The sequence below is a fragment of the Grampus griseus genome, assembly GCF_964374135.1.
Source record: "Grampus griseus genome assembly, chromosome: 2".
Taxonomy (NCBI): Eukaryota; Metazoa; Chordata; class Mammalia; order Artiodactyla; family Delphinidae; genus Grampus; species Grampus griseus.
This window is the reverse complement of record NC_139018.1, coordinates 39,487,938-39,515,451: the sequence shown is the minus strand read 5'-3', so window position 1 is coordinate 39,515,451 and position 27,514 is coordinate 39,487,938. Positions and strand designations below refer to the sequence as shown.

General features: G+C 37.9%; 1 protein-coding gene across 1 annotated transcript in view; it reads left to right on the top strand.

The window, feature by feature from the left end:
* Positions 1-9,582: 9,582 nt before the first annotated feature.
* The window catches only part of SYT16 (synaptotagmin 16), a gene marked incomplete at both ends in the record, with an annotated part of 119,935 nt that continues 102,003 nt past the window's right edge, over positions 9,583-27,514 (top strand). The window contains one exon of the mRNA XM_082648125.1: positions 9,583-10,102. Coding sequence (XP_082504251.1) covers positions 9,583-10,102 — 520 coding nt within the window. The remainder of the gene's footprint in view (positions 10,103-27,514) is intronic.

Here is a 27,514-nt window from a genome sequence, read left to right as displayed (position 1 = left end):
ATAGGAGAAAAGAGAACTGTTAGGTTCCTATGTAATATGATTACCATTCGATGTAAATTACAAAGAAAAATTACAGAAGAAATATGCAAAAATAATGAGAGTTGGGTTAAAGTGGAGGGTTTATACATTATCTTCCCCTCTTTTTTAAAACAAATTTTCATAAAGCTGATATTGCTTCTATAATTAATGAAAAAATTTAACAAACGCTAAATGATTGCTGATATTTACAGTATTGCTTAATTTATCTCTAGAGGGCTGCAATTACCTCAGTTGCATAATTTTCCCTTATCTTTGAGCCTAGTGCGTTTTCAAGAGATACGAATGATGTTTCTATCTCTTGGGACAAAAATCAACAATCTGATAAATCTCATAGTCTGAGAGTAATTCCTGTTAGTTGTGCCTGCATTTTGCCTTCCTCAATTTCGTTATGTTACCTTCTAATTTCATTCCTTTGTACTGTGTATGTTATTTGAGATTTCAGAATCTCCTTTATTTGGGGCCAGTTGATCTGTGCCAGTGGCTTTGGAACGCAGGTACATTCTTGTCGGGAGTTAATTGTGATCACATTAGCTAGGATAATGCAAAATGAGATTCTTCCTCATTATGGTTGGGTCTTTAGAAAGGTAAATATTAATCAAATATAATTCATTCTTAAATTCTCAATAAAAATATTATATGTGTGTCTGAAAATGGGTTTCTGGGCAAGAGCAGTGACAATCTATTAAGAAAATTGTATTATCAAAGCCACATTAAATAGTCCCTCTGGAAATGCTGAAGAACTTATGTGTTTATATAACCACTGAGTATTTGTGAAGCATATTTACATCTCTGCCTTGGATATAATAGATACTCCAAAATACTCAATGGGCTTATGAAATTTGGAGAATACTTATTATTTTTTTTATAAAGGCATTTCTCTTTTTAAACAATTTATTTTATTTATTTATTTTTGGCTGTGTTGGGTCTTCGTTGCTGCGTGCAGGCTTTCTCTAGTTGCGGGGAGTGGGGGCTGCTCTTCGTTGTGGTGCATGGTCTTCTCGTTGCGGTGGCTTCTTTTGTTGCGGAGCACAGGCTCTAGATGCGCGGGCTTCAGTAGTTGCAGCACCTGAGCTCAATAGTTGTGGCTCGCGGGCTCTAGAGCACAGGCTCAGTAGTTGTGGCACATGGGCTTAATTGCTCTGCGGCATGTGGGATCTTCCCAGACCAGGGCTTGAACCCGTGTGCCCTGCATTGGCAGGCGGATTCCCAACCACTGCGCCACCAGGGAAGCCCCTGGAGAATATTTAAAGGATGTTATTGTTACAGTGGCAAAAACCTTGAGCAATTAAAAATTCTTGTTGGGTCAACTCAAGTCTTTTTGAGATCATCATGTTCATATACAAAGCTTTCTGTTGCATGGAGTTTGAAAAATAGATTTTAAAATGTCTTCCGGCAACTTCCTGGTGGCGCAGTGGTTAAGAATCTGCCTGCCAATGCAGGGAACATGGGTTCGAGCCCTGGTCGGGGAAGATTCCACATGCTGCTGAGCAACTAAGCGTGTGTGCCACAACTACTGAGCCTATGCTCTAGAGCCCAGTAGCCACAACTACTGAAGCCTGTGTGCCTAGAGCCCGTGCTCTCCAACAGGGGAAGTCACTGCAATGAGAGGTCCATGCACCGCAACGAAAAGTAGCCCCCATTCGCTGCAACTAGAGAAAGCCCATGTGCAGCAGCGAAGACCCAACACAGCCATAAAAAAAAAAAAAAGATTAAAATAAGTCTTCCTTGACTTAGGTAGTAGTTTAGAATATTTTTTTACTTTACTTTTATACTTACTTTGGAAAAGTGTAATTTTTTAATATTTTATCATACTTATTTTGGAATATTGCAAAAGTTTTTATTTTTAGAAGAGTTTCATTAGTGGAATAGGTAGCCAAGGTAGAGTGGAAACAGGATGAGAATAGACCCTGGAGTCCTGCAAACCTGGATTTGAACACCACATTGACTACTTATTAGGAAAATACGTTACATTTAAAAAATTTTATTTTATTGAAGTATAGTTGATTTACAATGTCGTGTTAGTTTCTGGTGTATAGCAAAGTGATTCAGTCAGTCATACATATGCATACATTCTTTTTCATATTCATTTTTTTAACATCTTTATTGGAGTATAATTGCTTTACAATGGTGTGTTAGTTTTTGCTGTATAACAGAGTGAATCAGCTATACATATACATATATCCCCATATCCCCTCCCTCTTGCATCTCCCTCCCACCTTCCCTATCCCCCTTCTCTGGGTGGACACAAAGCACCGAGCTGATCTCCCTGTGCTGTGTGGCTGCCATTATGGTTTATTACAGGATATTGAATATATCCTGTGCTATACAGTAGGATCTTGTTGTTTATCCATTCTGTATATAATAGTTTGCATCTACTAACCCCAAACTCCAATCCTTCCTTCCCCCAGCCTCCATCCCCTTGGCAACCACAAGTCTGTCTCTATGTCTACGAGTCTGTTTCTGTTTCATAGGTAAGTTCATTTGTGTCATATTTTAGATTCCACACATGAGTGATATCATATGGTATTTGTCTTTCTCTTCTGACTTACTTCACTTAGTATGATAATCGCTAGCTCCATCCATGTTGCTGCAAATGGCATTTCATTTTTTTTTTTATGGCTGAGTAGTATTCATTTTATATATGTACCACATCTTCTTTATCCATTCATCTGTCGATGGACATTTAGGTTGTCTCTATGGACATTTAGGTTGTTTCCATGTCTTGGCTATTGTAAATAGTGCTTCTGTGGTCTTAGGGGTGCCACATTTTTTATTTCTAGTGTCTTCACTGTCTTGTTGGCATTTTGTGAAGATGTGGAATAGCAGTTAAAGCAAGAATTTGGAATTTCACGAAGGACAGTTGGAATATCAGCCCCACTCTTTATTATAGGTATGACCCTTGGGGCAAGTCACTTACTCTTTCTGAGCCTCAGTTTTTTCAACTGCGAAATAGGAAGGCTAATATTCTTCACAAAGAGTTTTTAATTCATATAAGTTGTCAGAAAGCATTGCATACTGCGATGTGTTTGGCAAATGTTAGTTATAATTATAGTATCTTTTTTCTGAGGTCTTACCACATCAGGGAAAAGATTGTAAGTTTAATATACTTTTACCTTTTAAAATGTCACAAATTTGAGTTTAGTAATGAATAAATGATATTGAGCGCCTGTTATGTACTGGGCTCTGTTCCAAGTGCTTTAGAAACATTGTGCAATCTAATTTCCATAGTGAGTTGCAAGGCAGGGGGTAGTGTTCTCCATGTTACAGATCAAGACATTTAGGTGCACCCAGGTAACCTGATTGGCCCCGTGCTGTGCCGTAATTGAGGGAAGATCCAACACTAAGCCTTGTTTTGTGTGATTCCAAAGCCATTGCTAATTTTTTTCACACTGACTCATTTTTCTCAGTGTCTACTGACCAAAGTATTTTTCAATTAGAGGGCAGTTTCATATTTTGCTTTATGCTAATTATCCCTGTGAAGCCCAGTGGTGAAGGGTCTGTTGGATTGCCCATTCCTCAGCATTGACAGTATGGCTGTATTATATCCGTATTGCTAACATCAAGAGTCTTGAGTAGTCCATTTTTATATTCGTTAAGAGTCCAGCATTTAGAACACATTTTGGACAAATGCTATGAAAGATATTTCATCTCAATGGCACATTTTCCTACCCACATAACAAATTTGCTCTTAACAGAAAACACCTGTAGACTCTTTGAAATCATGTTAAGGATGGCTTGCAGCCCACTTTATAGTTCTTATTTTGACTCCATGTATTATTCATCTTTCTAAGCCTTCTTGTTCATGCTAGGTAATGCAAAATGCCTTTCTCCTAAAGGCATGATAAGTGTCATAAAAATTATAGACTTAATTAGCCCCATCACTACTCCAGGGAACCCTAATAAATAACCCACATCTAATAGATGACACAAGGAAGTTAAATAATGGCTGCGAGAAGGCACTTTACATAAGCCCCGTATTGTTGACTTTTACTTATGATTGCCCTACAGTTCTTGGTAGAGAATAAGAAGAGTAGATTTTCCAAAGTGATTTCTTCTTTGAAAAATGCTAAACATTAACACACTTCAGTAGATGAACTTGTATAAGTTGTTGATTTGGGGTTTGGTTACCTGGGGGCCATATCATTGGAGAGATTTTCTTTTCTCTCAGAATGTATCTGACTCTCTCCAGGAGCTGATAATCCTTTAAAAACCACACATGCTTACAGGCTTCCACTTGAGATTTCACCAAAATAACATAGATTTTTAAGGCATAGCTCCTAGAAGCTGGTTTCCTTCTTAGGTCATCACTCTCTTCTTCCAGCCAAGCATCTGTCATCAGATAGGAAGTGAGTTCAGAAGGACTGCCTAACAGCCTTTCAAAGACCATGGGCACTATTATTCTGGGGATGGTACACTTCTCTGTTTACAACTACCCTTGGTCAGGATGATCAAAATATGTGAGAAAACATATGGCTCAGGAATTTGATAGTTTTTCCCCATGCATAAGCAAAGCTCTTTAATGTTTACTGTTTAGTCATTTCCTGTGTTTGAAATGACCTTAATTGAACACTTTTATAATTAAAATGTAATTCTAATTAAAACGAAATTTAAAGAAATATAGCCCCTAGGAATTTATCAGTGGCTTTCCTTTCATCTTTATTTATCAGTTGTTACTAATTCTTTATTAGATTGCTAGTTTATTCTAAGTATTTTGAGAGGCCCTGGTCATGTTTGTGGTAGGAGCTTGTATGTTAAACACACATATACACGTTTTTTGTTGTTTTGTTTTATACTTCTCATACTAATGAAAATTCATCAACTATTTTAATTCAAATAATGAGCCCTCTCAGCTACCACAGACTGTATATGTATTTTCTCTTCTAATCCAGGGACCTAGACCATCTTTTCTTCTTTATTTCTCATGTGGTTTTATTTTATTTTTTATTAAAAAAATTTTATGAGAGCACCAGAATCAACTTAGTTTTGGGGGCTTTCTTACCACTTAGAAAACAAGGATACCAGGTATATAACTGGTATTACACTTGTCATGTTCCACCAATTAAGTTGAAATTTACCTATGCAGCAAAGCTATCTCCATGGTTACTCTGCCAACTCTTAGCCCTTTTGGCTTCAGACTGCTTTATTATAAAATGAAAGTTCTCTAGAGTTGCTAGCTCGGTAATTTTTCAGATTCTAGTTGTAGGTGCCCTTTTGTCTTACTATTTTGGAATATAACAACCGGACAACCTTTCATATATAGACTTGGTCTCTTTCCAATCACTCTGAGATCATCTGACAATGGTTATTGGCAAAAGTAAAGAACCAGTCCCTGAAAAGGTGACTTACTGCTGAATACTACATCCAGCCTCAGTATTAAAATGCGTTTTGCCCCACACTGGTAAATTCTTGGGTTTTAAAGTGGAAAGGAACTGTTAGAGGTCATCTAATTTACAGATGAAGAAAAACAAAGGAATGAGGGCTACTTAGCATTAAAAGTTTTCATTAGTAATTTTCATTCATTCACTCAGCAAACTTTTACAGTGTCCCTACCCTGTGTGGGTTCTGGAGCTATAAAGTATAAACACAGTCCCAGTACTTACGGTCTCAGAGTCCATTGGAAGAGAAAGATTGACCAATAATTATCACAACAAGTAAAACCTTATAAAGGCACATTCAAAGCACTCTGAGGCCACACCTTTGATTATAGATAAAGAGTTAACATAATAGTTTCATTTTAAAGAATAAGTAAGTCTTTACCAGGCAGGGTAGGAAGAGAAGGCACCTTGGGCAGAGCAAACAGAGGTCAGGAAAGAGCACAGTCACTTTGGAAAATGCTTAGTGTGTTAGTGTTATGGGTAAATAGGACTTCAGAGTGAGGAGTGGTGGGGAACGGCCGAGTTCCCACTGTGGGGTGGTATTAGTGGGAACAGCTCACACACAGCTGGACGTTCGGTGAGGACAAAAGGTAGGACCCTGTGAGTTGTGCAAATATTGAAATAGTTCCAAGCTGGTTGATAAATAGCCATTGATCTGAGACCCCTCCCACTGTCCTGTTTCACCTCCCAGACCTCCTCACAGCTAGTACTTCAGCAATTAAAGAGTTGACACCCAGCTGGAGGCCTTTAGGGACCACCCCCCGCCCCCCCCCCCCCCCCCCCCCCCCCGGCCAGCAGTAAGGGCAGTAAGACAATGCTGGTTGTTAATTTTTTTGAGCATCTCTCCTCTTGTTTGCCATGGTAAAGAATGTAAACTTTATCCTATAGGGTAGAACTGGAAAACTAAATGCCTCCAGGGGTCAGGCAGGCTAAACAGAAATGAGTGAAGCAAATGGGTATAAACAGCAGGAAGAGGTGAGGACTGTAGTGAATTGGAGGCATTCAAATTAATTTTTTAAAAATTCTGTGTGAACAAGTATGAATTAATGTTTGCTATTGCTCAAATTTTGCAGTAGAAGAAATAGGAAGCCACAGTAGGTTTTTTTTTTTTTTTTTGTGGTTGGTTTGTTTTTAAACTAGGGGAGTTATACAAGATTTATTTTAAAAAATATTGCCATGAGGGTTTGATGGACAGAGATTTCAGAAGACATGGAGACACAAGACCGAAAGCATGGGTTGTTACTAGTTCCAAGATTGGATAAGAAAATGCTGGCGTAGGGCTTCCCTGGTGGTGCAGTGGTTGAGAGTCCGCCTGCCGATGCAGGGGACACGGGTTCGTGCTCCGGTCCGGGAAGATCCCATATGCTGCGGAGCGGCTGGGCCCGTGAGACATGGCCGCTGAGCCTGCGCGTCCGGAGCCTGTGCTCCGCAACAGGAGAGGCCACAACAGTGAGAGGCCTGCGTACCACAAAAAAAAAAAAAACAAAAAATGCTGGCATAGATTCAAATATTTTGGGTTGTATATGAAAAAAAGTTTTCTCTGTATAAAAGAACAATAAAAAAGATGACTGGATTATTAAGGCAAATATGTCATTTCTATCTTAAAAAGTTTCTTGTACCTAAGGCACAGTGATACAGTGTTTTTTCAGGGAACTGTGTAGGTCTGGGATGCCCCAAAGCATATTAATTTAAGCAAAATATTTGTGGAGGAAAAGCAAACAAACAAAAAAACCCTGTGGGTGGTGAAATGCGGTGGAACAAATATTGAAAGAACTCTTCAGTGTAACCAAGCAAGGGATTTGTATGGTAACATTAAGATGTTTTCCACAGTTCTGAGTAGGTTTTATTAATCAGTTTAACACATTTGAGTACATACTATATGCTAGACACTGTTTTTGCACAATTTTAAATAGAATTTGTTAATTCATTTATTGAGCATTTACTATGTGCTCAGCATACTTGCAGGCACTGGGAATAAACTAGAGAACAAAACAGACAATCCCTGCCTTCATGGAATTTCCATTCTAGGGGAGGAGACAGGCAATAAACCCGATGCAATATCAGGTTTGGTGAGCAAACCTAGAGGATGGATTGAGGCCAGGGAAGATTAGAGACAAACCAATTAGGTATGTAATTTCTGAGGAAATTCAAGTGTGGGGAAAGGTGATAACTATACAAAATGTAATGGAAGTGAGTCTTCATAGACCTCAAATTAGCAGAACTTGGGATGGAAGGAATGGAAAGGGGGAGGGTTGAAGGGAGAAATTCACAACCACTAAAATGTGAGTTTAGAGTGTTGAACATTTGTTGTAGCAAAAGTGATGTGCTAGGTTTTGATGAGCTGAAGTTGAGATTTTGGTGAGTTGTCCCAGTGTAGCTATTTCCTTAGATCAGCATTTCTCAAACGTTGGTGGTTGTCAGAATCACCTAGGGAACCTGACAAAAATGCAAAGGTCCAGAGCCTTTTTCCTTCAACTAGCCTGGGCCTCTGTGTTTTTTATTAGCTCGCCAGGTGATTCTGACACAGCAGAGTTTGAGAACCACTGGCTTAGATAACCAGACACAAGTCTGGAAAGAGGGATTGAGTTAAGGACTGGAGATGTATATTTTAGAATTTTAAAAAAGTGTTAATTGAGACTTATGGATGGGTCAGCTTTCCCAGGTGATGAGTATTAAGGGGGAAGAGGGGAAACTGTAGGACAATGAGTGATTGCATATATGTAGTTGGTGTTTAGACCAGGAAGAGCCTGAAAGACAGACACATGAATTATTCAGCGTCAGGAAAGTGCAGAGAGCTGTTTCCCTTTAACTGGAATGTGGGCTCCATGGGGATAGAAACCTCAGGGTTACCTTATACCTGGCATTGTGCCCAGCACTTCATAGGCATTTAATCAATATTTGTTTATTGAATGAATCAATGTGTGGCTCGCACAGAATCTAAAGAGAAGTTTTTAGGAGGATGTAGGCAGTCATGTCACGTGTAGCAGCCTGAGGTCAAGATGGCTGAAATTTACAGGATTGCTGATAGATTTGGTCAGAAGGAAGCTATTACTATAAAAGAGATGGGGTGATTAAGTGCAAGCAGGAATTTAGGCTCTGCTGTCATGTATAACATTCATCCTGAGCTGTTGATGAGCAGTGTAAAGGCAATAAGTGTGTACACACATAATGCACATAACATATGGTTATGTATACACAGGTATATGTGTACATGTTTGTATATCTGTGTGTATTCACGCATATCCGTGAAAGTATAGATCTTTAGCCCTGGAGTGTTCATTGTGCCCTGTTGCTCTGTCGCCATCCTGTAGCTGAGCCTCCTTCAGGTTATGAATCTCGTGGGAAGGAGTGTCTCCCAGGAGTCTCACAGGTTGTAGACGGCTGTCTTTGGGCAGTTGGAACACAGACAGAAGCAACAAAACGCTCTGGACATGTCTCCAATAAGCTGTGTAATCTACTTGCCACGCTCAGTCTTTCAGAGGTTGGTTGTTTCCCAAGAATAGGTGTACTTTCTAGAAATTGCATAAAAATATAAAATCCTGCTCTAAGATTTGTTAAAAGCTTTTTAATTCCAGGCACACATTTCCTTTGAAAGGATGAATCTTCGTGTCATGAAGCAGAGATGCTTATTAGCCTGCTTTCTGTGATCTGCAGATTCATAGATGAAGCATCCAACCTTTCTTGTATTTTGAAATGTCATGTCCGGCTGCCTCTTAATGAAGATTCATTTATCCTTTTTACACTGTTAAGTACGGTCTATGGGGATAGACTTCTCTCAGTCCACAGGAATAGAGCCCATTAGTGCTAATGGAAGTTTTGCACATGTCTGCAGAGGTGAATAGGCATTGAAACAATTTATTGATACCTTTAGACTTTTACAGTCGTTTTTATTTAGCTGCCTTAAGGATTTCAATGATGACCCCTTTTTGTCCCCATATAGTGTTTGACATTGATTGTAGGAATCTGGTGATGGGCCTGAGGTTGTAACTTTAACAGGTGTAAGTATTTCTTTCCTCTGTTTCAGCTGAGAAGTTTTGAGAGTGAAATATTCACAGCCATTGAGAGACCTCCAATTTAATTTCTCATCATGCTTGTTCTGTAGTTCACATTAAGTCCAGAGTATTGAAGGAACGGAACAGGTGGACTTGTAGACATCAGATAGTTGGCCATGCTGTTGACAATGGCGTCTCAGGATGCTCAGAACCTCTTCCAGCCTCTCTCTTCCTGGATATATCGGGTTTATGAAGCTCTCCAGCAAGCAGGAGATACGTTATCTGCTTTGCTGGTTAACTTCAACAAACAAGACTCTAAATTGAGTGACAAGCTAGACCAGGACTTAGATGATATTCAGATTCAGGAAACTTACTTTGAAGATGAAGAACAAAGCAATTGGAGTCAAGAGGACATAAATTCCTTGTTTCTTGAAGTGGATCATTTCTCCTGTTGTAACAGTGATTTGCAGGACTCTGCCCAAAGTTCAAGGCCCAGACTTAGCCAGCATGCAAAGGACGCCTGTTCTGTAGTGACCCAGTGGCCCAGTCAGACCCTTGATGACCAAAAGCCACCACATGTGCTTTCTTCTATTGCCGAGGAAGAACATCACCTTGAAAAGCAAAGGAGTGGCCTTCAACAGGGCTTTGACAGCCACCTCTCTGGTATTTTAGAAAACATTAATGGAAAAATGCAAGGTAAGCTAGCCAGTAATCATTTTCTATGGGTTTGTCCAAAGGACATTTCTACTCATTTTATTTTTATTTGTTTTAGTTGTCATTTGAATTTTATTTTTGTCTCTTATACCTTTCCACATACTGGCTTCTTAAGGAGAGTTGTAATCCTTAGGAATATTTTCAGTATATAGAACTTTGGAAGATCCACATTGGTGGGCTCCATATTCCAAAACAATAGTTCAGAGCAAGTGAAATGGTGAAAAGCGAGTCTGTGGGTTCTGTTTGAGAAGCCCCTAGTGCATATGTCATACTGTTGAAAACATCTTTTAAAATATTCTCTCTTTTTTAAACTAGGTTAGGAATCTCTAGATGTTACTATATTATTCAGTGTGAAATCCTGTGCAAAAAGCCATACTTGTTGCAAAATTTTGAGTTGATAACACTCCAAGAACACTTCTCACAGTGTTGTACTGAGACGTGATGTGAGATGACAGTAGATAGGAAATCTTTGGAATAAGAATAGCTCGCTTTTCTTCTAGCCTTGAATGGAAAGGACACATTTAAAACAAACTGCCTATAGAGCTTCATCCTGTCAGAACTGAGCATATAATGGGCCTTCAATAAATGCATAATGAATATGGTGAAAATGTAATTAACTCTATAAAAGTAGCTGTAGTATGTTCTGGCATAAATTTCTCACGCTTCTGTTACTCTAAGCCTGAAGTAAGGACATTCCATTTTATTGAGAGACAGAGAGATACATGATAGGCAGAGAAAGGTGCTGGATGTGTATATAGGATGTGTGTTTGTAATGCGCACATAGCTTATGCAGGTTTTCAGATCTTTTAATGTAAAAGGTGAACGCATTAATTCTCTTCTCGTTGGAGGGAGCAGACTTTTCTGGAATACTTTCTTAGTGTCTTCATCCATTTTCAGTGATTCCTCTTAGCTTTATCTTTTTAGAGGAATGTTTTATCCAGGTACATACAGTCTTAGTAAATGAAGAAATATAATTTCATATTCTTTTTATAATGCTTTCTTAAAAAAAATTTTTTTTATTGGGGCATAGTTGTTTTACAATGTTGTGTTAGTTTCTAATGTATAGTGAAGTGGAGTCCCCTGTGCTATACAGCAGGTCCTCATTAGTTATCCATTTTATATATGCTGTTGTTTATATGTCAATCCCAATCTCCCAATTCATCCCACTCCCCCTTCCCCCGCTTGGTGTCCACATGTCCGCTCTCTACATCTGTGTCTCTATTTCTGCCTTGCAAACCGGTTTATCTGTACCGTCTTTCTAGATTCCACATATATGTATAATGCTTTCTTGATTTAAGCATTTGAGTATGCTTACTCAAATTAAAGTATTAAATGCTAGAATGAATTGGTGAACCAAGGTAGCCTAATATTCTTTCTGAATCTGATAAACTATAAATAAATGCAATTGCAAGCTTTTTAAAATTATCTATAGAGAGAATCCTAGAAATGTCTGGACTACTATTAGGATTTCTTAGATTTGACTTGAAATTTCTGTTCCTATTTTAGAAAATTCTTGCTAAAGTTGAACTATATTTAAAATTATTAACATGAATTTGGCTCCATAGATGCTTCACACTGGCTTCTGTTAATTTTTGTAATCGTTGTCATAATCTAATGGCAATTAAACAATTGTGTTCATTTGTTCATTCGGGAAATGTTGATTCACTAGATTGTAGCCTTCTGGAAGCCAGCAGCCGTGTCAGATTCATTTCTGTATCCTTACTATCAAACACAATGTTAGGTATATAACAGGACATCAGATAATAATTACTGATGGAACAACAAGGAAAGCTAACAGCTCTACGAGGTAAATACTATTATTATTCTCACTTCACAGTTGAGAAAATTGATGATTAGAATTTGGGACTCTACCCAAGACTGACATTTAGAAAGAGGCAGAGCTCAGGTAGTCTGATTCTAGAGTTTACACATATAACTCTCCGACCCCCACCCTTTTTAAAGTTATAATTTACATACAGTAAAATTCATCCTTCTGTAGTGCACAGTTCTGTGAGTTTTGACAGACACACGTGGTCTTCTAACCACCACCACCATCCAGATATGAAATAGTTCTATCACTCAAGTCCCTCTGGGGCCGGTCCTTTTCCCTACCTCCAGCTCCTGGAAATTGCTGATATGTTTTCTCTTTCTCTTGTTTGCCTTTTCCAGCCTGTCATGTAAATGGAATCATGCAGTTTGTAGCCTTTTGAGGCTGGCTATTTTCATAATGCCCTTATTGTAACACCCTTGAGATTTATCTGTGTTCTCATGTGTTCCACTGGTTTGCTTTTTTGTTTATTATTGCTAAATAGTATTCCATTGCAGGAAGGCCCCAGTTTGTTGATCCATTCAGCAGTTGAGGGATATTTGGGTTGTTTCCAGTTTTTAGTATTATGAATAAAGCTACTATAAACACTTGCAAAACAGGTTTTCGTGTGAATATGTTTTCAATTAGGTGAATACCTATGAGTGGGATTGCTGGGTCATATGGAAAGTATATGTTTAACTTTATAAAAAAAAAATCCACTGTTTTCCAGAGTACAATTTTGCATTCTCACAAGTTATGTATGAGATTTCCAGTCACTCATATCCTCACCAACACTTTGTGGTATTATTATTATTATTTTTTAGCCATTCTCATAGGTGTGTGGTGATAACTCATGTTGGGAGATAATTCTCCATCAGTGTCTTGCATGTCCTATGAGCAGGGCAGAGCCACAAACAGCCTTTTGTTTTGGATTATCTTTTCAAGGGTGTTTGTATGACAGCCTTGGAAGATAGTGTGTCCCTCCAGAGCACAGGGGATATTTGTTTGCTGTCCAATCTAATAAAGTTAATGTCTCTCTTCAGGGCAAAGCTTAGGCAAATTTGCTTGCAAATGGTAGAGGTTTTCCAAGCTTGGTGTTCCCTGGCGACATAAACCCATTGCACGCACGGAATCTATCTGGGCCAAGCCTCTGCATTACCCCCATGGTACTTGGAGGTACTGTGAGTAGTAAATTGTCCTTTGTCTCTAACCCAGAAGTCTTGCATCTCTGCCAACGTCTGTAAAACAGTAGCAGGCAAACTTGTTAGATGCAAGTAGGATGAAATCGTAGACCCTTCATAGGTTTTAACATCCCGTTTGGCTTAAATTTGCATGTCCCTAATAACTAGTGACACTGAGCATATTTTCATGTAGTTGTAATCTGTATGACTTCTTTGTAGGGTCTTCAAATCTTTTGCCCACTTTCATTGAATTGTTTGTTTTCTTATTTTTGAGATTTGGGAACTATGTTTATATTCTGAATATGAGGAATGTACTTTAAAACTATTTTCTCCCAGTTTTGTGGCTTGAATTTTCATTCTCTTAACGATGTCCCTCAAAGAACAGAGATTCTTAATTAAATGAAATCCACCTTATCAAGTATTTCTTTTATGAATTGTGCTTTTGGTATCATATCTAAGAAATCTTTCTATAACCCAGGGTCAGAAAGATTTTTTTTCCTGTGTTTTATTCTAGAAATTTTAAAGTTATGGATTTTGCATTTAGAGCTATGATCTATTTTGAGGTATTTTTTATATGATGCAAGGTGTGGATTAAGCCCTCCCCCCACCATGTAGGTGACTAATAATTCCTATACCATTTGTTGAAATGACTATACTTTCTCCATTGTTTGCTTTGATATCTTTGTCAGAAATCTATTATCTATATACGTGTGGGTCTATTTCTGGACTCTATATTTTCCCATTAATCTACATTTGTATTCTTTCTCTAATAACACACTGTCTTGATGACTATAGCATTATGGTCTTGAAATCAGGTGAGCCCTCAATTTTATATTTTAAAAATTGTTTTGACCATTCTAGTTGTTTCCGTATAGTTTTTAGATTAGGCTTACTGATTTTTACAAAAAAATTTGTTGAGAATTTTATTGGAATTTTGTTGAATCCATAGATCAGTTTGGAGAGAATGACATGCTAATAATAGTGTGTCTTTATGCAAGAGGGAAGAGATATAGGGACATATGTTTATGTATAACTGATTCACTTTGTTATAAAGCAGAAACTAACACACCATTGTAAAGCAATTATACTCCAATAAAGATGTTAAAAAAAATAATGTGTCTTTAAATCTACGAACATGGTATACCACTTCATTTATTTAGTTCTTAATTTTTTTCACCTGTTTTGTAGTTTCCAGCATACAGGTCTCATACATATTTTGTTAGATTTATACCTAAGTATTTCCCTTTTCTTGGATTTAATTGTAAATAGTATATCTATAACTTTAAATTTCCAACTGCTACTTGCTAGTATATAGAAATGCCATTGATGTTTGTATATAATCTTGTATTTTGCAACCTCCCTAAACTCAGTGATGAGTTCTAATTGCATCTTTAAAAAAAAATTTATTTATTTATTTTTGGCTGCACTTGGTCTTCGTTGCTGTGCGCGGGCTTTCTCTAGTTGCAGTGAGTGGGGGCTGCTCTTCGTTGTGGTGCGCGGGCCTCTCGTTGCGGTGGCCTCTCCCGTTTCAGAGCGTGGCCTTCAGTAGTTGTGGCTCGCGGGCTCTAGAATACAGCCTCAGTAGTTGTGGCGCACAGGCTTCGTTGCTCCACAGCACATGGGATCTTCCCGGACTAGATCTTGAACCCATGTCCCCTTACATTGGCAGGCGGACTCTCAACCACTGCGCCACCAGGGAAGCCCCACCTCTAATTGCTTTTTTATAGCTATTTTGGGATTTTCTGCGTAGATAATAGTATAATCACACAAATCACAGTTTTATTTATTCTGTTTCAATACCCATGTCTATTATTTCTTTTTCTGGACTGATTACACTATATTATCATGTTGAATAAGAATGGTGAAAGTGGGTATATTTGCCTTGATCCTGGGCTTAGTGGAAAATCTTTGTCTTTCACTGTTACTTAGTAGTTAGATGTAGCTTTCTGTAGATGCTCTTTATTTATATAGAAGAAATTTCTTTCTATTCCAATTTGTTGAGAGTTTTTAATCAAAAAGGATGTTGAATTTTGTCAAGTGCAGTTTTGCATCTGTTGAGTTGATCATATGATTTTTTTTAATCTGTTGAAATGAATTATACTGATTAAGTTTTGAGTGTCGAACCTGTCTTGCATACCTGGGTAAAATCTGCTTGGTCGTGATGTACTATTCTTTTCATATATTGCTGGATTTGACTTGCTAATATTTTGTTGAGGAATTTTTATCAATTTACATTAGGGATATTAGTCTATAGTTTTCTTTTCTCGCAATATCTTTGTCTAGTTTTGGTATCTGGGTAATGCTGGACGCATAACATGAGTTGTGTAATGTTTCTCCTTTTTTATAGTCTGGACAAATTTGTGTTAAATCAGTATTTATTTCTTAAATGTTTGCTAAAATTTTCCATTGAAGTCAGCTGAGTTTGGAATGTTGTTGTTGTTGGAAGATTTTGAAATAAAAATTCAGTTTCTTTAGTGTGTATAGAATTATTCAAGATGTCTGTCTTTCTTGAGTGACTTTTGGCAGTTTGTGTTTCTCAAGGATTGTTTTTTTTCATTTCATCTATGTTGTTAAGTTTATGGACATAGTATTTTCTTGTTATCCTTTTAGTGTTTGTAGGATATATAGTAGTCTCCATTGTTTCCTGATATTGGTAATTTTTATCTTGATTTTTTCCAGGGGTGTGGGGTCTGTCTGAGTAGAGGACTATCTATATGTCTATATGTTTTTCGAAGAACTAGTTTTTGGTTTCATTAATTTTTCCCTATTGTTTTTCTGTTCCTAATTTTATTGAATTCTGTTATTTATTATTTTCTTCCTTCTGCTTGCTTTGGGTATAATTTGTTCTTTTTTCTAATGTAATCATTTAATGATGCATTTTTCTAAACGCTGCTTTGTCTACATCCAAAAATATTAATATGTTGTTTTTATTTTCATTATATTAAAATATTTCCTAATTTCCCTTTGACTTCCTTTTTGATGCATTGTTTATTTAAAAGTGTATAGGTTAGGTTCCAAATGTTGGGAATATTCTGGATAACTTTCTGTTACCAATTTCTGGTTTAATTCAGTTGTGGTCTGAGGACATACTCTGTATTACTTTAGTTTAAAAATATTAAAGTTTGTTTTATGATCCTGAACATGTTCTAACTTGTTGAATGTTTCATGTGTACTTAAAAAGACTGTGTATTTTGCTGTTATTGGATACAGTGTTCTATAAATTACTTCAAGTTGTTTGAGGCTGTTTTCCTGTATACTTATTTTTATACTGATTTTGTTTACTTATTTTGTTCTGTTGGTTACTCTATTTGTGGATTTGGTTATTTTTCTCTTTTCTGTTCTTTCAGTTTTTGCTTCATGTAGTTTGAAGCTCTGTTGTTAAATACATACACATTTTAGAAATATATGTCTTCTCGATGAATTGACCTCTTGGTCATTATATAATGTACCTTTTTGTATCCCTGGTAGTATTTCTTGACCTAAAGTCTACTTTGATATTAATATGGCTACTCCAGCTCTCTTTTGATTACTGTTGGCATGACATGTTCTTTTCTACTCTTTAACTTTAAATCTATCTTTATCTTTATAATGGGATTCTTGTACGTGGCATATAATTGGGCCCTGCTTTTTTATCCAAATTGACAATCTTTTACTTTTAATTGATATGTTTAAACTGTTTGTATTTAATGTAATTATTGATAATGAATTAAAAACTGTCATTTTGTTAGATTTTTTCCTATTTGTTTCATCTATTCTTTGTTTCTTTTATCCTATTTTTTTCTGCATTCTTTTGAATTGAATCTTTTTGTGATTCCATTTCATCTCCACTATGGGCTCATTATTTTTATCTCTTTTAAAAAAAGTTTAATGATCATCCTAAGATTTTACAACATATATCTTTAGTTAATCGCAGTCTATCTTGAAATAATATTGTACTGCTTCAGGTATAGTTAGATGACGTTACAACAGTGTACTCCCAATTCTTCCTTCCCATCCTTTATTTTTCTGTTGTTAAATATTTAATAAATACTCAATATGCTGATATTTGATATTTGCTTTAGTTGGTTGGTTATCTCCTAGAGTGATTAAAATAAGAAAAAAAGAATTCTATATTTATATCATTTATGTCATTTGAAGCACTCTTTAACTTTTCCTGTGCATATATGCAGCTAATGAATTATCTTAGTTATTGTTTGTCTGAAAAATATTTCTTATTTAGTGTTGAAATATATTTTAGATACGTATAGAGTTCTGAGTTGACAGTTATTTTTCTTTTAGCACTTTAAGGTTTCCATTTCACTGTCTTGTGGTTTGTATAGTTTTCCTATGAGAAGCATGTTGTCATTCTTACTTTTGTTCCTCTGCATATAATGTGTCTTTTTTCCCCACTGGATGCCTTAAAGATTTTGTCTTTATCTTTGGTTTTCAGCAGCATATATCTAGGTGTGTGTGTGTGTGTGTGTGTGTGTGTGTGTGTGTACGTTTATATTTGTACTGCATATGTGTATGTGTGTGTTCTGGTATTCATTTTTATTGGTGTTCTCTGTCCTTCTTGTGTCTGTGATTTAGTAAGTTTCATTACTTTTGGAAAATTCTGTGCCATCATCTTTTCAAATATTTCTTCTAATCCATTTTCTCTTGCTCCTTCTTCTGGTATTCCAATTATACAAATACTAGCCCATTTGATATCATCCCACAGCTCTTGAATGTCTTTTTCTTTCTTCTTTTTCTTCCCTTCATTCTTTATTTTTTTCTCTTTGTATTTCAGTTTGGGTAGTCGTATCTAATGACATAGTCTTCAAGTTGACTAATATTTTCTTTGGTTGTGTGAAGTCTGGTGATTAGGCCATCAAAAGTATTCTTCATCTCGGTTACCTTGTTTTTCATTTCTAGCATTTTAATTTGGTTAAAAATTTATTTCAGTTTTTCTGCTGAAATTCTTCATCAATTCATGCATGTTTCTCCCTTCTTCCACTATTAATATGTTTTTAGCATATTAATCATAGTATTTTAAAATTCCTTGTGTGATAGTTCTAACACTTGAGTCATGTCTGAGTTTGGCTTTCTTGATTGCTTTGTGTCTTGACAGTGTATTTTTCCTTTCTGCTTTTTTGCTTTTCTTGTATTTTAGACTGAAAATTGAACATCATATGTAGGGGAAGTAAATAGTATGTCTGCCTGGAAGTAGGTGAGCCTTTTCTAGCGCTGGGCCTTTAGTGTGAAGGGGTTGAGTCAATTTAGTCAGAATATGAGCTGGGTTTCGGTTCTGTTGTTGTTATTGTTATCTCCTTGTAGTATAGCCTTCAAAACCCTCTGTTATTACATTGTGTTTAGGGTAGGGGCTTGTTTGCTACAGAGCTTTGTCAAAATCTGCTCCATCTTCAGCTTCAAGTCTCTTCTCGTTGCCCGTACCTCAGAGAGGGTCTCTGTTTTCAGGCTGTTGGCCCTTTCCCAGAAGGAGCCTGATGCTATTCATTACTTGGTGTTTGCTCATATGGTGTTGCTGTGTTGGAAGTTTCTGTTTTCTGCTGTTCTGGAACGGCCTCTGTCTTAGGCAGGTGATATGTTCCTGTGTCTTGGGTTAGGGCCGCCTTGGTAATCTTGCCCTTCCCTCAGAGTTAGGGGATTTCTACTGGTATGACTCCAGGACTTCTTTCTACCTCTTCCCCAGCGGTGGTAGTTTTTATTCTGTTCTTTTCACTCACCTTAATGTGTCTCTACCTATGGTCTGAGGGTGATGGGATTTGCTGCCCTTTCCCAAGTGGCTTGTGGCTTTTATTCCATAGTGGAAAGATGAGAGAGGAATCCTGGTGAGACTTCTGATTTTGTCTATAGCAGCTGCTCTTCCCCCTACTCCAGGACTGTACCATGAGAATACCTTTCTCCACTCCTGCCCTGCCCCGCTCCCGCTCCGCTCTGTCTTTCTTATGAGTACCAGGTGAGTTCTGTGGGGCCAGGCTTCTAAGTGGGTTTCAATTTCCCTGGAGTTTGTGGCTCCCATGGGTTCTCTACTCTTGTGCTAGTACGCACTTAGTCTTTAGAAGTTCTTTGAAAATATTAGCTTAATTTTTCTTGCCAGCTTGTATGAATCCAGCATCTGCCCCTGGCAAGCAAATGCTTCTGTCCTTTCTCCCATGGAAAGAGGTTTTCTTTTTGTAACTTTTGGATTAGTTGGTTGCTTTATGATCTCAGCTCTCTGATGGGTTTTAAAATGTGTAATTTGACGTATTATGCAGATTTAATTTTAATTGAAAGAGCGAGAGCATTATTTCCAGTTTTTCTACATCCTAAGTGGAAGCTAGAACATAGAGCTTTGCACACTTAACACTAAACTCTAAAATTAAGTTGGACATTCTCATTAATTTGGGTGGCATGTTTGGGCTTGGAGATAAATGTACAAATAAAATATTGGTCTTAAGGAATTTTCTAATGCCTGATAGTTACATGTAAGTAGTCCCATTTTTAAAAGTTTGTGGAAAATTAGAACAGTTATCTATGTGGTAACTTTAGAGGTGGTTTTGCCAGTGGTGATCAGAGAAGGTTCCACAGAGCAGATGATATAGGACTACAAACCCTAAGAATGAATTATAATTTAAGAGGCGAGTGGAGAGAGAAAGGCATACCATTTGAAGGAATGGCATGAACACAGACATGTGGACAAGACTGACATTTTCAGGGTTGGGGCTAGTAGCATAGGCTGCAATTGGGAAGGTCTTTGTTTTTTGTGTTAAGGATTAGGTTTTGTCTCGTAAGCAGCTGGGAATCTCAAAGAGCTCTTAATCAAGTGTGATACCAACAGAACTCCATTTTAGAAGGATAACTGTGGCATCAGTTTGCAGGCTACGCTGGAGGAAAGGATATATGTTAGGGAGCTATTGTAGTAGCTGGTAAGAAGAAACAGTGTGTAAGCCGATACGAACACATAAAGAGAAATAGTTGTCCTTATTTTGACATTACTCCCCCTAAAAGGCCTCTCAACTAAAGAGAGTCTTTGACAGGGCTCTGGCGGGGCAGTGGGGTACCACCTTATTATTGCTAGGTGGAGGCAGAAGTCCAGGTTTCCCTCTTGGCCTCCTTAACCCTTGAAGGAGTGCTCCTCACTAATGCCGGGTTGGATGGCAGGTCCATCTCTCCATGTGGTCTCCATTGACATGGAGGTGAAGGTAGCCGCACTGATGGTGAAAGTCCTGAGTCTCCACTAGACTTCCTCTGATACCACCCAAGTAGAGTGGGGCAGGGGTGCCTTGTTACTTCAGGTGGGGTGCAGGCTCCCCATGTGCCCTTCACTGATACTGTGGGGGTACAGGATGCTCATTACTGGCCATCAAGGATGAAAGTTCTGGATTCCTACTCAGCCTTCTCTGGCACCCCCTAGTGGGGATATTGGGGTCCCTCGTTAAAGCTTGGTGAGTATGGAAGTCTAGGCTGTCTCTCTAGCCTTTGCTGCCATGAGTGAGGGTGGGGGACACAGTTTTTTTTGTGCTATTTGGCTGGATTTAGACACTTACTGTCTAAAACTTTTCTCTTTGGGTAGTCTGTCCATTTCCTGGCCCTTTGCACAGAGAGAACTGGCATCTCTTGAGTTTTTTGGTCTGTGCTCATTGGCATTTCTGGGTTGCCAGCTTCCTCAGCTTCAAGTCTGAGATATATAAGGCAAAAGAACCCAGAAAACTCACCTCCATGTTGTTCCTTGAGTCTCATGGTCACTAGCTGGTCTGCCTTCTTCTTGGCATCTTTCAGTCTTCTCATCTTTGTTTTATATACAATGTCTAGAGTTTTGAGTTGTACTTGGGGGGAAGAATAGGGAAAAGTATTTCTGTTCTGTCTTCCTTGGAAGTGAAATTCTTCAAATTAGTCCTTAATAGCATTATGACTTTAAATCCCACCCACTTCTCTCCATTTCACAGTGAAAATAAGAGGAATAGAGAAATGATACAGGGTGGCATGTATGTATAGGTAGTATGGGGAGAAACATTCCTCTGTAAAGAGATGTCTTGTATGATGTCCTTCCTCAGTTAACCAAATATTTATTGAATGCCTACCATGTACAAAGCATTGGGGGGAATGCACAAATCTACACAAGCATAAGCCGTGGACCTCTCCTTCAGATGATTGAAATACTTGTACCATTTGTTTAACATGTTCCAGAAGATGCAAAAATGTTTTTAATGCCCTGGCTCTTTGGTGGCAGTGGGAGTTGGGAATGCAGCAGAGACCTAGAATGAGACAGCCCCGTTAGCCCAAATCACTCATGACTTTATAGACAGAGGAGCTTTACTGAGTTGTCTCTAGAGAACTTCCCTCTTTCTCCCTCGCCCTGAGGAGATGGAGTCCACTGATTTACTTCAGATGCCTTATAGACAGTGAACAAAAGCTCTTATTCCTCTCTTTCGTCAAAATATTTAAATGCCCCAAGGACCCTCTGAAACTAGAATATGGGACTGGACTCTCAGCTGCAAGAATATTAAAACCCTTGTTTTTTTTGGGGGGGTGGGTTACCTGCTGGTTAACACTCTTAAATTATCCTCACTTGCTCATTTTTTCCTTTATACTGGAGATCACATCAGCCTCAGTGCATGGGCTGCTTTGCAGTCTATTAGAGAGATGTATTTGGAGATACGCTAAGAAAAGGCAGCATTTTAATCAGTGATTTATATGCACTTTTTAAAAAGCCTTGTCAAGCCTGCTTTTCCCATTTAACCTTGAATTCTTTTCATAACGTTGTATCTTGATTTTATGCTCCTTAATGTGCCATATTTTTCTCCACAATAGATTTTAAGATAAATTGGCCCAAAACGAGAGGGATGCTGAATGCTTTTTGTAACCATGGAAACATTTCTGGGCAGTTACTGGGGACCTGGTTGCCAATAGTAATGTAACAGAGAAAATAGATAAACTTCATTTAGCAGTTGCCTATGATTAAGAGGCAGATAGAGTCCTTATAGTGCCATCTCAAGATAGGCTTTTTGGTTTAAAGACCCAAATCCCAAACAGCAACTTCTCAGTCGAGAAGCAATTATGACACCTTTAATATGTGATGGGAAGGAATTCTATTGCATTTTAAAATCATCTTTGTTTTCAGTTTTTCACCTCATACTTTTTTAAGGCTGTTTTTCAACCACATATATTTGTTTCCAAGAAATATGCTCACTGTTTCCTGAAATAGCCTGCTAATAGAATTAATGTGTTCCGAGTACATTGGCATGTAGAACTTCAGAAACACTCTTTGACTAGATGGAGTGTATTTAAAAAACAGAACAGCAGGCTTTGAAATCATGGTGATATAATTTGACTTTTCAATCAGATTATTCGACAAGGCTAATGTAACATGGGAAAATCCTGTCCCAACCAGTTCTTGGTTACTGGTTGGTCTCAAGCTTTTATGGGTTGAAGGTATTTTGTTCTGTCGATGTTTTGGGGATTGCTTGTGGCAATTGAGAGTAAGTGGTATCAGGCAGGAGCATGCAGTTGATTTATAAACTACACAGGCTTCATTTCTTCTCTATAGGATGTATTACTGAACGTGAAATGCTGCATCCTGCCTTTCCTTTAACTGCGATACTGGAACTTTGCTTTTTCATTGCCCAAGTGATTTCTTGAAAGTAAACCCATCCCTAGGTAAACTTATCTTCATTTGTTAGTACTTCATTGGATAGCATTTGCCACCATGTCACTGGTTATCCAGAATTGTCCATGAAAAAGTTTGAGTATTCTGCAAAAGCTTCAGAATTTGTTTTCTAAAAGCTTTATGAAGTTAATTTTCTTGCTATGTTGACCTGCGTGTTTTAGAAAAGCTGGGTATTAATGAACATGCCAGGAGCTGATGTCCAGCTTTCGGAGCTTTGATATTTAAGGCAAGGAGGTTGTTATTGCCATTGTTACTTGTTTTGCAACTTTGTGTCATTTTAAAAGGAAACTTCAGACATGTAACACAATTTGATATGGACAGAAGTTAGAACACGTAACTTGTATAAATGGTCAAATAGAGATTCAATTTTTGCCTTACTTTCTGGATACTATAATACACAGTAGGACATTTTTAAGGACAGGTTTAAAATGAGAAAGCCTGTTTTCTATTTTCCTCTTCTTAAAAGGAAAGAGGAAATGGATTTTAGGAATGGATTAGAGGTAAATTATGCTACAAATAAGCTTAAATTCCATGTTCACAACTCCCAAGGAACCAGAAATTTTTCCTTAATAATGGAATTACTTGATAGTAAAAGCTCAGGGGTCTTCCTTGCCCTGAGGCACACACCGTAATTGAGGCAGGTGTATTATTTTTTGCAATTATCTAGCTCAACAGGGAAGAATCCAGAGCCAGGTAGGAACTACAGCTTAATAAGAACTTTTTTCACTTATGTGCCTGTTTCTTCTTGCTGAGGGAGATTCTTACCTGTATTGTTCGGTGTGTTGCTTATCTTTTAAAATAACATGGAGTGTTTATCTTCTTCTCTTCTTCCCCTCTTATCTTTTCCTTTGTTTGGTAAGTCCCCTTTCTCCCTCCCTGGTACTCTTTTCCAGTGTCCACCCTTGTGAAGAGTGTTTCTGAAAAGGAGCCTTGCAATGGAAAGAGTTGCTGAGGTGTGATTATAAGTTCCTCTTCTCTTTGAGCTCTTGATAATTATGCTAAGGGGTGGTCTAGGCCATTGCTAATGGAGCTTTTAGTGCCCTTCACACTTCCTAGTTTTTTAATTTATGAGACATTTCAAAAACAGAGAAAAATATAGCATCATACAGCAAACACCTACCACTTAACTTTGCCAAGTCTTAACATTTTCCCATATTTAATTCAGATTTATTTTAAACAAGCCATCCAGGATGGAGGTCATTGGAGTCCCCTGAGGACCCCTCTTTGTTTCTTCCCCTTCTCTCCCTACTAGGAGTAAAACAAACCTAAATTTGGGCATGATGATTCCTATTGCGTTTTTATTCTTTTGCTGCAGGTATTTGTAAACTATGTGCAACATAATTTTGCATGTTTTAAAGCTTTATACAAACGATATAATACTGAACGTATTTTATTCTGCAACTTGTTTTTGCTTCCACTCAATGTTACACTTTTACATTGTTCAGATACATGTCCATATGGTTTATATTAACTGCTATATAGTAATCCACTGTATTAATTAACATTCCATTTAATTGATTCATTCTTCTGTTGATCTAATTTATCCATTCATATGAGCATCTAATTTATTTCCCAATTTTCACTACCGTAACAGATAATTCTGCAATGTAAGTATATCTCTGAGCACATATACTAGTGTATTTAGATGGGATATATGAAAGAGACAGTCCTATTTTGAGCCCCTTTTGTAAACATGGTAGTTTCTTCCCTCGTTGAGGTCCCTCTAATTGATACTCTTGCTCTAGCCCCACTTTTTCTTGTGATGGTTCAAATTGGTTCCTTTTCCCTATAACGAACAGTCATAACCAACAGTGTGTGTTAAGGCATTAAAGGAATCTACAAGTTGTCTGTGTTTTCCATAACAAGTTTAAATAATGAGTGAGAACATGGGACAGTGATACCAAATTTTAAGGGGTGTTATAGGCTTCTTTGAAACTTTAATGAAAGTTACGAACCTACTTATGCAGGAAGATACACACATAACATATCAAACGTTTTTAGCAATGAAATTTCATGGGTTTCTGCACCACCCAAAGTTCATCTATGGTACTCTGGATTAAAATTGACAAGGTTTACAAGAAAGAGCTAGTGATAATACAGTCAGAAGTCAAGCATTGTACCATTTCATTTGAAGTTTGGCTTTTTTCTTATGAAAATAAAATTGGAGAAATGCATTAGGATATGTGCTGGTTTTTAAACTATTGTCTCTCAGCTCAAATCCATTCTTCCATATACTGCTTTGGATGTTGGGGCTGGAATTTTGCAAACTCCAGTTTGCCTTTGCTTGGGGGTATTCTCTGATCTGTGCAAGAGGAGCAGTAGAGGGATATCGGAAGATGGGAGGTAAGGAGAAAGAGCTTACTTTTTCCTGTCTTTGCCCACTGTTCCTGTTGTTGGCATCTCAGCACTGCCCTTCACAGTGCTGTCAGCAGTGTGGGTTCTAGTCTCCAGCTTCTCTGAGCATTCCAGATCCAGGCTCGTTGTACTCCACTCAGAGGTGACAGCACTGACCAGGCAGTTTCCCCTCCTTAGACGTCTGAGCTGCATATCCATAGCACCTCACCCCTGAACTCCTAGTTTATAGTAACCTTGACCTCTTCCCTTTGCTTTCCCAGCCAGAGGGGTGGTAGCTGCTTCCTGCAGTTACAGTCTCTGGGCTATTTCTGTTCCTCCTTCTATTTATCCAATACTCAATACCTGTGGAACCAGTTCCCTATATTAAATTCCCTCTGTTGAAATACCTATTGTGGGTTTTGTTTTCTGACTGGACCTTGACCAATGTAGTAATTAAAGTGTTGTTCAAGCAGTTGTGTAGATTTTGAAATAGTCTATGTTAATTGTGCAAGAGCTACAATTTGCAGGTGAACTGGGACTTTCTGGAGATGATAGGTAACTGGCACAATAGACATCTAAGTCTTACCCATTCTAATGTTCACCAGGTAAACAAATTAATATAACATAGGTTATAGATGCCATGTAGAAAAATAAAACAGGATAAGGGGATAAAAATTAATTGGATGAGTGCTATTTTATATAGGGTTGTCCTTCCTCCTATACTTTCTATAGAATAACCTGTCTGGGAAGACAACAGTTATGCAGCGATCTGAAGGAAAGAGCATTCCTAGTAGAGCGAACAGTAAACGGACAAGCCATGGGGTAGGATGAGGACTGTGTTTGGTGGAATGATTGTAAAATGTGGCTTTGCTGAAGCTTATCAGCATCTGGTCATCAGTAATACTGTCCAGTTATTACTCTGGAGTTTCTGTTGTTCTTGAGATTTTTCTGATGTTTCATAAATCTTTTGCTTATGGATGCCAGGTACAGGATTATCACAGGAGACTTTCTTGTTCATGACACAGAAGGACTTCAAGAACTTTTATATCATTTCAAAAATCAGTTCCTTTGGGGGAAGAGAAACCGGTATGAAGTTGGAACTTCAAGCATTATCTTCTTAAGCTGTGATATCAAAGTCTATTTCAAAACCAAAATAAGAGTTTTTCTGGGACTGCCTAGTTTTTATCCTGTTTTGATCCTGCAAAAAGCAGCCACTGCTTGTATGGAAAGTTTGAAAATTGCTCTCCTGCATTTAGACCTATAATGACAAGCAGTTACTTTCATTTGAGTCTGTGCTAGATCAGTTTTACTCGTGATACTTCCCTTTGCAAGGTTGGACTCTTAGCTGTAAAATCGCATTGAGGCAATATTGTTTATGTACCAAAAACCATGCTATTTATACAATTGAACTAAACTCAAATTATATAGGGAATTTCTCAATTCCTTATAAGCAAAGGAGAAGAGTGGTTGAGCTCAAGTAATTGACAAATGGGGGAGGTAAATCTCATTCCATGAGAAGGTATATCCAGGAGTTCAAATGTTGTCTTTGGAATTTGGTTTCTCTCTCTCCCTCAATCTCTTATTTCTGCATCCATCTGAGCTGGTTCCATTCTCTGGCTCCATGTGTAGTGAGATGGTCGTCAGAAGCTCCAGATTTATATCCTCTTAGGTTATAATCTAGTGGAGAAAGAAATGCCACTTTCTGGCAACTTAAAGAACAATTCTGGGGTTAGCACTCATTGGCTTGATTCTCTCTGCTTTGCTTGAATTATGTGGCAAACCTTAGCAATCCTTGAGATCAGGGAAATGTGGAGCACTGATTGGCCAGGCCTAAGTCACATGTCATTCCTGGGGTTGGTGGAGAGAGACCTTTACCAGAAGCGTGGTGTGAGCATAGAGAACAGGTGGCTTACCAGAAAAAAATCAGGATTCCAGAAGTTGAAAGAATAGGTAATCCGGTGGCAAAGAAACAAAAGCTCTATTGGAGGAGCCAGTGCCTTTCATGGGTGTCCCCACTGCCTTTACATTGTGCACTGATCAGAAGCCTGTTCCAAGGATGGACCTGGACCCCTTGTGTCACCACATGTGGCATATTGTCATCACAGGTGCCACGAAGACCTGCTTCTCAGTGCTTATGAACGCACATCTCTTACAAGTCAGGAAAAGCAATATTTCACTTGATAATTTTGATTTAGATCATGGCTACTCCCCTGGATATTAGAAAATCTCTCTAACTCACCCTTTTAGATTGGTTTAACTGCACAATTAACTGAACGGTGTCTGAATTAGTTATCTATTGCCGCATACCAAATTACCACAAACTTAGTGGCTTAAAATGATATGTATTTATTGTTCAGTTTATTTGGGTTAGGAATCCAGAAATGAGTTAGCTGGGTCCTCTGCTCAGGGTCTCACAAAGCTGCAGTGAAAGGATCAGCTGGGCT